Source organism: Cibotium barometz, chromosome 40, assembly GCF_041138505.1.
Source record: "Cibotium barometz isolate CiBa-2024 chromosome 40, ASM4113850v1, whole genome shotgun sequence".
In the NCBI taxonomy this organism is placed as follows: Eukaryota; Viridiplantae; Streptophyta; class Polypodiopsida; order Cyatheales; family Cibotiaceae; genus Cibotium; species Cibotium barometz.
Window position 1 is genome coordinate 21,876,970 of NC_141085.1, and position 11,566 is coordinate 21,888,535.

Genomic DNA, 11,566 nt, shown 5'->3' on the forward strand with positions numbered 1-11,566 from the left:
TTCCACACACGCAACCGCCACCAACACGTGGCCTGCTCCATGTTGCAGAAAGTCATCCGGCTGACTCGATGTCGTGTGCCAACAACCAGTGTTGTAAGGAGATGCGCCACACCCACGTCGACTCTACCACCTCCTTTAATAAAGAGCGCTTCAGCTGGCTTTTCTCCGAAAAGCCAAAAACTAAAAGCAATAGCCCAAAAACGCAGCCTCCCAAAAATATTATTTTTAAATCATCCAAGGTTTTAAAACCTTATAAACTTAAATCCTTTTGTCCCCTTCACACTTGGGTTGGCCACACATAGGTTTCTTTCTCGATTCCAAGCTGATGCCTTTCACACTGTCCATCCCGTGCCCATGCCCACCTGCTTACTGTCCAGAGAAAACATAGGGTCGTAACAGATGGAGTCTTGAGTATGCATACTCAAGGGTTCGAACATAGTGGCTACACATCATAGTCACATGGAACGGCGTTCCAGAGTGCACGGAACGTGGGAACGCTAGATTGCTGTCCATGGGAGCGTGGGAACGCCAACTGCACCCGTCACACAAAACCTGTTCTGGGAACGCCTGGACCCCGTTTCGGGAGCACCTGGACCCCGTTCCAGGAACAGCTAGTGTGAATTCAGCATTCGAAACAGTTATTTCGTCGTTTTTTAAAAATCTTGGGCCACTTGGCTGTTAGCAGTCATCTCTTGTGGGTGTGCCCGCCCGATTTAGGTGTTTTCTCATTTTTCCCCACTCTCCATATTTTTCCCTATTTTTACGAGGTGTGGGAGGCTGTTTTGTGGCTCCTGGCTGATCTAGACACTGGCCGACTGTTGGGTGGTCTGTGTGTCCTGGATGCTGGCCGACTGCCCGTGCTGGTCCACGTCTCCATCTGTGTGCTGGCCGACTGAGTCTTTGCTGGCCGACTGGAGACAGGAGCAGGTGGTGAGCTTTTTGCTCCTGTCGGCTGCTGTTTGGGCTGGCCGACTGGCTAATAGGGGCCATATAAAATGGCCCCTTGCCCCCAGACATGTTGTAGTGGGTATTCAGATCTCGGGATTTTCTTGGGTATATATAGCAGAGTTACACGCCTCTCTCTCCTTCTCTATTGCTGTATTTTTCTGCAGTGCACTTGCTCTTGTGTTCTCAGATTTTGTCTTCATGTCCGCTGCATATTCTGACATGGTATCAGAGCTCTAGGCTCTTGATAAATCTTGGGAACTGTGTGAGTAAGAGGGGGGCTGTTTTGTTGCTGATTGGTGGATTGTTTTGGACCGTACGGGAAGAGGAGAAGCAAGAGGAAGGCGGGTTGATTTGCTGGACAGCCACTTGCAGGTTTAGTTCTTCATTTTTCCCACCCACCCAGGTGCCCTATAGCACCTTATCTCTTCCTGTTTGTTGCCGAGGCCATGAGCAGTTTTCTTTGTGCCTAGGAGACTGGGCTTTAGAGACTATCTTCCCTTCTGAGCACAGGAGGAGCAGCTCGATTCTAAGTTCGCCAGTGATACGACAGCATACCTGTCGGGGGACGAGGGGAACTTCTAGAGATTTGCCAAGGCGATTTAGATTTTTTGCCGTGCATCCGGAGCACAGATAACCTGGCACAAGTCATGTGGATTTTGGGTTGGCTCATCGCTTGCCTTGACTTGGCGTCCAGTTGAGGCTTTTCAGTGGGCCCGAGGGGCACTCTAGTGCGTTATCTTGGATGCCAAGTTGGCATCGACATCTCTGTGCGGAGCAGCAGCTAGCCCCTCTTCTTCTGAGCATTCAGGAGAAATTGCTTTATTGGAGTTCCTAGGCTTTCCTTAGTTAGTTGTGGTGGCAAACTAGGTTCTTCTCGCCACCATGTGGTACATCACCTCCTGTTGGTCTTTCTCTCGGGCCTGTATTGGTCAGGTTCAACGTTTGATCAGCAAATGTCTTTGGGTAGGTAGGAGACCTGTCTGGGCCAAGGTGGCTTGGAGAGTGATCATCGAGCCTCGCGACGTAGAGGGGGCATGGTTTTCATCGACCCCTCCATTCAGAGCCGTGCCCTATTGGGCAAGTTGATTGTTCGAGGTCTTCCAGGAGAGTGGACATGGCAGGATCTAGAGGACAGAGAGAAGTTGCTTGGTACCCCCTTCTCTGCTTACACTGCACGGGTGGGCCACAAGGTTCAGATGTTAGAGGTGGAGGGCACTCTAGCAGCAATAGCACATTGGCAATCTCGAAGGCTCCTGCCATAGTTTCTCTCAGATTTCTAGAAGCAGTTGTGGGATAGTTTTCGGCCGTGGAAGGTCACTCTTTTCATGTGGCAGATGGCTCATAGGAGCTTAGTAGTTGGCACTTGGTTGGCCATTGGGGGTAGACTAGCATTATGTCAGAGGTGTGGCCATCCCCACGAGTCTCAGCGTCACTGTCTTTGGGATTGCCCAAAGGCTGAGCAGGTATGGTAGAGGATCCTACGCATTTTCACTGTGGATCGAGCTCCTGCCCGAATTATTACATGGGGCACTGTTGCTCGGGCCACTAAGGCCGCGATCATCATGCCGTATGAGGAGGAAGGTGGGGACTAGCCCTTCGGGTTTGTCACCTTCGTATTTCCACTATGCCAGTTCTAGCTCTGCCTAGAGGTCGTTGGGCTCCAGGTTGTTGCCAGAGATGGGAGATTTGCAGGAGTATAGCCACGTGGCATATATGGAGAGCTCGATGCAGTGAAGCCATCGAAGGCGTCCTCACCCCGCTAGTAGCCTAGTGCAATCTATATGGAGCATTTGGCTTGATATCATTCATACCCTCCGAGGTCAGTGGGGACAGCTTCAGGGTGGCTCAGAGACCGTAGGAAGTGTTGGGAGGCCTTCCTCAGGATCTGGTGGCACGGTCTGTGTCTTACAGATAGTGGTGGAAAGCCCACTTGGCATTACAGACCACCTATGTGGTTATTCCCCCCTCCCCCCATTGTACAAGATAGCCATCTTCTCCTAGAGCGGCCAGCCGGAGGAGAAGATAGCCATCTTCTCCTAGAGTGGCCAGCCGGAGGAGAAGTGCATCCTTCCCTTTGTTTCATCTTGACTCTCGTTCCCCATTTGGGGACGGATTTGTACTTCAGCCATTTTGGTTGTTTTTCTCAATAACTAATAGAAGGATCTTTTTCCCGCGGCGGCGGCACGGGAGCGGGGGACTTGACAGGGTTGACATGATCTTGGGAATATCCTTGTTTTTTGATAAGAACAAGGATATCCTTGTTTTTTGGGAATATCCTTGTCTTATAGGCTCTCTTATTTTTTATCCAAATTCTGAGTCATTTTGTTGTTTTCATGATCTTTTCAATTCTGAAATTTTGCTAAGATCATCTGCTTGTGTATGTAATTCAATCTCAAGTAGTGAAATTTCTAAAGAAAAACAAATCGTGGATGATATTGTAAAGGAGTTCGTGATGTATTCTTCAGTGAGTTATTTGATGGTCTACAAGGGGTGTTGATCATGCGATTGAGCTATTGCATAGCAGTAATCTGGTCTCCGGGAAACCATATCGGTTTAGCCAGAAGGTGGAAGACGAGATTGCTTGGCAACTGCAAGTTTATCTCAATAAAGGTTTTATTCAATCTAGTAAGTCTCCATGGGGAGCTCCCGTTCTTCTACCATGAAAGAAAGATGGTAGTATGCGCTTCTTTGTTTGTGGATTACAAAGGCTCGAATAAACTCAATGTCAAGAACATGTATCCTTTGCCGAGGATGGATGATGTGTTAGATCATCTTCAAGTTGCTAAGTGTTTCACTAAGATTGATCTACGGTAAGGCTATCATCAAATAAGGATTAAACTTGAGGACGTGCCTAAGACTGCGTTTCGGACATGCTATGGCCACACTGAGTTTGTGGTCCTACCTTTTGGGTTGACCAATGCTCCTGCTACTTTTTAGCAGATGATGAACGATTTATTTCTCCATAACTGGGAAAATGGATTGTTGTCTTCTTGGATGACATATTGATTTTAGTAGGTCATTGGAAGAGTACATACATTATCTCAGAGTCGTCTTGGAGATTCTCATACAAGAGAAGTTATATGGGAAGGAGTCAAAGTGTGACTTCTCAAGTAGAAATTCTTGTATTTGGGTCACATCATTTTTGTTGATGGTGTGAGGATTGATCCAGATAAGGTTCGTAAGGTCCTGGAATGGCCAATTCCACAACCTCTTGGAGCAGCATCTGGACAGAGGAATCCTGAACCTGCGTGGTGGGTGGGGCCGCCCCACCATCAAGTTCCTGGTCATGAGGTAAATGCTCATATGGTTACAAGGAGTTCCCGTTGCCTTGGGGGACCCACCAGTCCGATCCTGTGGTTGTCACCGGGCTGGCCTCTGGTCTTGTCCGCTCTTGTCAAGGGGTTTCGGAGCAGGTCTGGGTGTGGATTTGATGGGCGTCCTCGGTGGGCCTGGCGTCTTGGGTAGGCTTTGGCCAGGTGTCCCATCAGTGTGCAAATGAAGCAATGTCCGGGGAGACCTGAGTACTCCATGCGTTGCATCATTTTTGTTGATGGTGTGAGGATTGATCCAGATAAGGTTCGTAAGGTCCTGGAATGGCCAATTCCACAATCTCTTGGAGCAGCATCTGGACAAAGGAATCCTGAACCTGCGTGGTGGGTGGGGCCGCCCCACCATCAAGTTCCTGGTCATGAGGTAAATGCTCATACGGTTACAAGGAGTTCCCGTTGCCTTGGGGGACCCACCAGTCCGATCCTCTGGTTGTCGCCGGGCTGGCCTCTGGCCTTGTCCGCTCCTGTCAAGGGGTTTCGGAGCAGGTCTGGGTGTGGATTTGATGGGCATCCTCGGTGGGCATAGTGTCTTGGGTAGGCTTTGGCCAGGTGTCCCATCAGTGTGCAAATGAAGCAATGTCCGGGGAGACCTGAGTACTCCATGCGTTGCAGAATCAGTTGCTCTTGAAGGAGGCTAGGAAGTGTGATGACCTGTGGGGGAGGCTATGTATACTCTGATGGAAGGAATCCTAGCTGCCCTAGCCACCACTGAGGCGACAGTCCAAGGCCTGTCCAATCGATCGACCCATCGACTGAAGCAGGGGATATACTCCTTTCGGAGGCCTGGGAAGCAAACCGTGACGGGAAATCCCCCGAGTCCATGATTTTGCTGGGCTCACCAATGAGGACTGCCTGGGGCAAAACGCGAGTCTGACCACGTGCTGGGTGGCTCCTCACGAGCTTGCAAACCAACGAAGAGGCCTCGAGGGAGGAGACTGTCGATGCCAAGAGCTGGAGGTCTGCTTCAGAGATAAGCAAGTGGCGGCGGCTTCCGCTGGGAATGGTGGAGCGGCTGCCATGGAGTCCTCCTGAAGGGGCGAAGACCAAACGGAGCTGACACTTGCTAAAATAGCTGTAAACCGATCGCTGAAACCTGACAGAAAGGTGAAGGGAGAGAAAGGGCGTGGGCAGAAGGGACAAAAGCAAAAAACAAAAAAGGGGGGAGGAAGGGGCGGTGGAGATGGACTTTAGGGGGAGGAAAATAGAGAAGCTAACATGAAAGGGCCGGGCAGAAAGGTGGTTGGCGGAGAAAGAGCACCGGGAGGGAGGGCGGACGGACAATGAAAAACGACGGGTGGGAGGAGGACGGGTGGGGGGAGCAGCAGGACGGGAGGAGGGTGGAGAGAGATGACAGGGGAAGGAGGGCGGAGGTGGAGACTAAGGGTGGGAGGGCTGGCCGAAATCAGATAGGAGATGGAGGCGACGGCAGGTGCACGAAGGCAGCTGGAGGGGAGGTTCCGAAAGGAAAAGGCAGCAGGCTGGAAGACGACAAAGGCAGCAAGGGGGGCAGTGGGGGGCTGAGGCGCACTGGGTGCGCTGGCAGGAGGGCGACTCGAGGCCGGAAAAAAGCAGAGGAAGGGGGGGGTGGGCGACATGCAGTGACGGGGGAGCTCCAGCTGGCTCGTCACACTCAATAAAAGTCCATTCTCAATGTGATAGAGGTTCCGGTCCCACTGCCCCGTCTATCTTGAGGTGACTCTCAATATGTTGAGAAGTCACTTCCCACACACCAAGCATCAGCCTGAGGGAGCTTCTGGTGTCCATGTATCCAATGGATAATCCTGCCCCTCAGCCAGTTAGTGGGCATAGATGATAAGGAACCAATGCCTATGTCAACATCGTGAAGGAGAAGCCACTGTGTATGTTGTGGGACCAACACTGAGGAGTTGATTACTTAGAAAGCACGTGGATGCTCTGTGAGATGGAAGTACCTGTGACAGTGCTTCTCCACTGGGAGGTCAGTGGGGATTAACAAGGCATCAGGCCTCTGGAGGGAGTGGAGGCTGTCCTCCAGACAGCAGCACCAATCCAACTGATAATTGGAGATTTGTGGTTGTCCTCAAAACATTGTTTGTAGTAACTTGTTTAACTTCAAGGCCCAGACAGATTGCAGGCCACCTCAAATTAGAATTGTGGGTGGCCCCAGCTTTGTGGCCAGCCAATGGAGGAGGCAATTACTGGCAATAAAAGGGGGAAATTGAGAGGGACACAGTTTTAAGGCAAGGGGCAAGCTGGTTTGATGCTTTGCGAGTAGATTCTTATGGAGTTCAGGTTGTACTTGTGTTTCAGGATATAGACTAACTTCCATATGGTTACAACTTAGTATTGTTGTGGTGGAAAAGCTGCCAGGTGTATGCTTGCACTGATATCTGTTTACAATGTGAGCAGTGCTCATTTGGAATGGAACCTTGATGGGCTTCTAGAGAAGGTGTGGGAATACCTTGATCTTGTTCGCATCTATACAAAGCCGAAAGGGATGAGCCCGGATTACGAAGATCCAGTGATTCTCTCTGCGAAGAGGCGAACGGTGGAAGATTTCTGCACGAGGATTCATAAGGATATGCTAAAACAGTTCAAATAGTAAGCTTTTATGCTCTACTTTGACAGCTTCATGATACATACTTGCTTCTTTATCCCATATAGGGATTTTAGTGCATGTTGTAACTGCTCCTGATGGCCTTTCTCTATTTTGTAGTGCCCTTGTGTGGGGTTCGAGTGTCAAACATAAGCCACAAAGGGTTGGAAAGGTAAGGCTAGGCATTCCTTAATTCCAAAACTTTGCAATAGAAGGCAATGTTTAATGTCAATTTGGCTGCATTTGAACTGCGCTTAATGTTGTGTTTTACAGGAGCATGAGTTGGACGATGAAGATGTTGTACAGATCATCAAAAAAGTCTGATGTGGCTTTTCTACCTTACCACTCCGAGCTGGCTTGGCTTCTACCGTCATCTCTTGTGAACACTACTTAGGTCGCCATGCAGGACAATAAAAGCCTTCAAAGGCTATTTTCAGCTTGTTTTCAGTGGTTTGATTAGAGGTGGTCTTCAAGTCCAGGCAATTAAAAGGCACTTCAATTTCCTTGCTCTTGCAAATGCTCATGCTTTAAGGTGAAGAGGCCATGACCTTTTGATTTGGGTATGGGCACCATCTTGCTCAGGTCGCAGCTTGTGGCTTGTATGTTACCAAAGCTGCTTCGGAGCTGGGTCTGCTGATGCCATCAATACCACAGCGATGTACGTCCTTAATGCTGTACATATGAGAGAATGTATTTGGGTTTTACTTGTTGACTAGAAGAGATGTTTTTGTTCACTATAAGCCATATTCATGCCACCTCTCTCAAGTAGTGAGGGTTGCAGTATGGTATTGCCGTTTTTGGCTTTGGTTGTCTGGTACAGTTATATAGGTGTTGCTTTTTGGTTAGTATATCACATCACACAGCAAGATGCATGCCAGCTAGAGGATTGCTTGGGTAAAATATCTTCCTTGAACGCATGCGCTAGAGTGTCATTCAAGGTAAGATGGTTGCCTTTCTATGCAGGTGTGCTGCATTAAATGTGTTGACGTGTGTTTGCCTGAGGTGTAGAGGCACTAATTGTAGCTATGCAGGTGTGCTGCATTAAATGTGCTGTTGACTTGTGTCTGCCTGAGGTGTAGAGGCATTTTAGTATGGCGTGCCTTCCTAGCATTTTAGTGCGTTCATGAAATTGATTATGTGAGGTAAAATGCTAGGAAGGCACGCCATGTACTGATCCTTTGCAGCATCACATGCCCTTAGGAAATATGGTGAAGGAAAAGTTGAAATATAGGAATCCTTGGAAAAGATTAATCTTTACATATGCATGCGCTCGCGCACACGTGTATGTATGTATGTATATGCACACATGTAATCGTGTATGTATGTATGTATGTATGTAAGTACACATGCATGTGTGTGCACGCACACGCACACGTCTTGTATTGTGCATATATGTATGTGTATGCACACATGTATGCGTGTATGTAACTACATGCATGTGTGCGTGCGCATGTGTATATGTATGTATGTATATGCACATGTATGCGTGTATGTATGTAAGTATATGCACGTGCACATGTCTTGTGTTGTGCACAGGTGTTTACCTTTCTTACTGCTGGTATTATCCCGTTGCTATTTATTTGTGCCATGTGCTATATTTTTTGCTATATTGTTATAGCCATCATTCAACATGGCCGTCAAATCTTAATGATACTCTTGTATTATGCGGGCATGACTGCTTGGAGTACTACATACTTGGGATCAAAAGCCCCCCCAAATTCTCCGATTGGCTTGTTGAGATAGCTCGCCGTCTGAGGTCGACCGAGGTTCACAGCATGAAGCTTGCTCAACTCCTTTGTTGCCTTAGGATTGATTATTTCTTTTCATAATGGGCTTTAGAGGTCGTCACATGCTTCACATCTTAGCCTCTTGGTGATGTCGAGTTGATGCACTTCTGTAAGCATGAGTTTAGGAATAGAATAGTCTCTACATTCTTGAGGTCCTGAGATGGGGTGGGGGGAGGAGTGCACGAGCTAGTGGTGGAGGAGAAGGGGTTCTGAGGTTGGGGGCGGTGGGTGGGAGTGGTTGCGAGGCTCAGGGTCGAGGGCGATGGAACTTGCACTGTGGCTGAGAGGGGTTGGTGGGAGGACCCTTGGAAAGGAAGGACCTGTAGTTTCCCATTAATTAATGATAGACATAAGTGTGGATATGCTAAACATAAGTGTGACGACTACTAAACCATAAATTCCAAGTGATATGTTACAATACCATGGGACCTAATAATCATGATTATTCAGATGACGAGAACCAATAATGTCGTAATCAAACACTGAAGCCACTGAAGCCTAGGCATGCATGATAGAGAGAGGGTCTGTTAGCTACTCAAAGAGAGGGGGATAGTTCTGCCATGTGCACACTACAAAAAGAGAGAGAGCTACACAACCATGCTTGTCCTGTATGCAGAGAGAGAGAGAGAGGGTGCGATGTTCTACCATGGAAGACACACAGAGAGAGACGGTTTGCAACGTTTGTAGAGAGAGGCGACTAACAAGAGGTGAGAGCGAGAGGGTTCACAGGGTCTGGAGAGGAACATAGAAGAGTGAGAGGGTGCATGCCAACGCACGAGCACCAAAAAAGCAAGTTTGTGCACGCGTTTTAAAAAGGAGAAAACCTTTCGAGATTTTTGTTTGGTGTTGAGATATGCTTTCTCCTCTGAACAGTTCTCAAGTCCTAATTTGTGTTGTCTTTAGGATGGTGGCTTGTTAAGAGTTCTACCCGCCCAACTTTATGGATTACATGACACGACATGACATGGTGGTCATAACTTTGGTACTCAGCATCGACACTTTACTTCATTTTCATCTTAGGGTGCACTTCTGAAAACGCATAAAAAAATACCATAGAATGAGTGTGCTAGTCTTTCTTACCGATTGAATAGGCTACCAAAAATAATGGATCCATTTGTACTTAACAATGTTTTCAATAATCGGGCTAACATGTTTGACTTACTAAACTTTCGTTTATTGATCTGTTTATGCGGCTGATCTATGTGTCAGTCATTTGATTGAGTAAAAATGGTATATTTAGAGAGTGTACACATGCGCGCGCGCGCGCACACACACACACACACACACACACACACACACTTAAATATATACTAGTATTAATTTCATGATTGTGTAATAACAAATGAAGACACATGGTTACACACACACACGCACCCACACAAATGTATACTAGTATTAATTTCATGGTTGTGTAATAACAAATAAAGACACATGGCTTTGTATTTGTTTGACAATGTTAACAAGTTAATGTTGTGTTTGAGAAGTTACCTAAGATGAGGGCACACATTTAGAAGACCAGGCTTGGGATGTTAAAAGGTTTAGGGTGTGCTTATCCACCAAATGTAGTCACAGTATCATCGAAGATATCAAGTGTCACCAATCTCCTTTACGACTTGATTATACATAGTGGGCCGTAATCCATTCCCTTCCGATGCCCTTTCTAGGATGATGCTTTTATTGTACTTGTGGACTCACATACAATTTGCAAGACACGTTTAGTTTCAATGCAAAATTCTAGTTCAAAACAATCGATTGTTATGGATTGGCATTTTTTAATTGCGATGAGGGTTGAATGGTGTTAGGGGTGGGTGGTGGCCTAATGAGCTCCATAATTCTAAGACACGAGGTTGTGACTAGTCCATATGCCAACAAGGATTGGCCACATAGCTCGAAATAAGCAAGTTTCACTTGTGTTTCTATATCAATTGCACCGTGACTAGTCCGTATGCCAACAAGGATTGGCCACATAGCTCGAAATAAGCAAGTTTCACTTGTGTTTCTATATCAATTGTACCATGAAGGTCGGAGTTAATTTGTACACTAGCGAGCCTACGACCTCTTTGTTCCTTTTTTTGTCGGGCGATAACCTAGAGGCATGTTGTGTGTGGTTGGGTGATGGCCTCTACTACACCACTAGCAGCCATAAAAGAAGAAGACAGTGGGATCAGAACTGGGGGACACCAAAATCCCAACTCCAAGGATCAACTTGGTTGCTATTCCCAGCCCTCTAGATGACACCTCTGGCCACCTCAACATCCTCCCAACCTCCCTATTTGGCCAAGCTGCCTCCTCCAGCTATCCTCCTCAGTCTCAACATACATCTCCAGCACCTTAGATCTTTCACCTTTCAGCCTCACCTGACCACAACTGACATCTAGCTGACCAGAAACCTCTCCTAGCTGATGCAGAGTTTGATTTTGCCTTCGAAACCCTCCACTTGGCCCCAGTCAGAAACTTGTCCTCTAGGCTGCTCTACAATCGTCCAATGTCAATTGACCTTACATACACAACCCAGGACCTTCCTGGATGCCCTGTTGACCCTTCTAACCTTCACCTGCTAAAAACTGTGTCAGAAATTTGACATAGACCTGACTAACCCAAAAGCTTCAATTAAATCAAAACCTTTCCTCAAATGTTCTCTAACACCTCCAGTCCCTCAACACGTTTTATCTCAACAAGATATCACCGTTGAAGCTCTCTACTGGCTACAGTTGACACACAACTGCCTTCAAACTGACAGTTCTCTTAAAACTCACCCAACTGATGCAGGTTCTCACTCTGAACACTCAAACCACACAAGGATCCACCATAATAAACACTCATCTGACATCAACTGACACAGTTGACACCAAAACCAATCAGACCTCAATCCGATCAGACTGTTGATAGTTGACTATTGACTGTTAGCTGTCTCACAAACACCTCTC

The 11,566-nt window shown here is 47.4% G+C and overlaps 1 protein-coding gene across 2 annotated transcripts in view; it reads left to right on the forward strand.

The window, feature by feature from the left end:
- The window catches only part of LOC147615315 (GTP-binding protein-like protein), a 79,487-nt gene extending 71,790 nt beyond the window's left edge, over positions 1-7,697 (forward strand). For both annotated transcript variants that reach the window (XM_086779394.1, XM_086779395.1), the window contains exons 8-10: positions 6,666-6,857; positions 6,973-7,024; positions 7,126-7,697. In XM_086779394.1, coding sequence (XP_086635520.1) covers positions 6,666-6,857; positions 6,973-7,024; positions 7,126-7,176 — 295 coding nt within the window. In that variant the 3' untranslated portion in view covers positions 7,177-7,697. The remainder of the gene's footprint in view (positions 1-6,665; positions 6,858-6,972; positions 7,025-7,125) is intronic.
- The last annotated feature ends 3,869 nt before the right edge of the window (positions 7,698-11,566 follow it).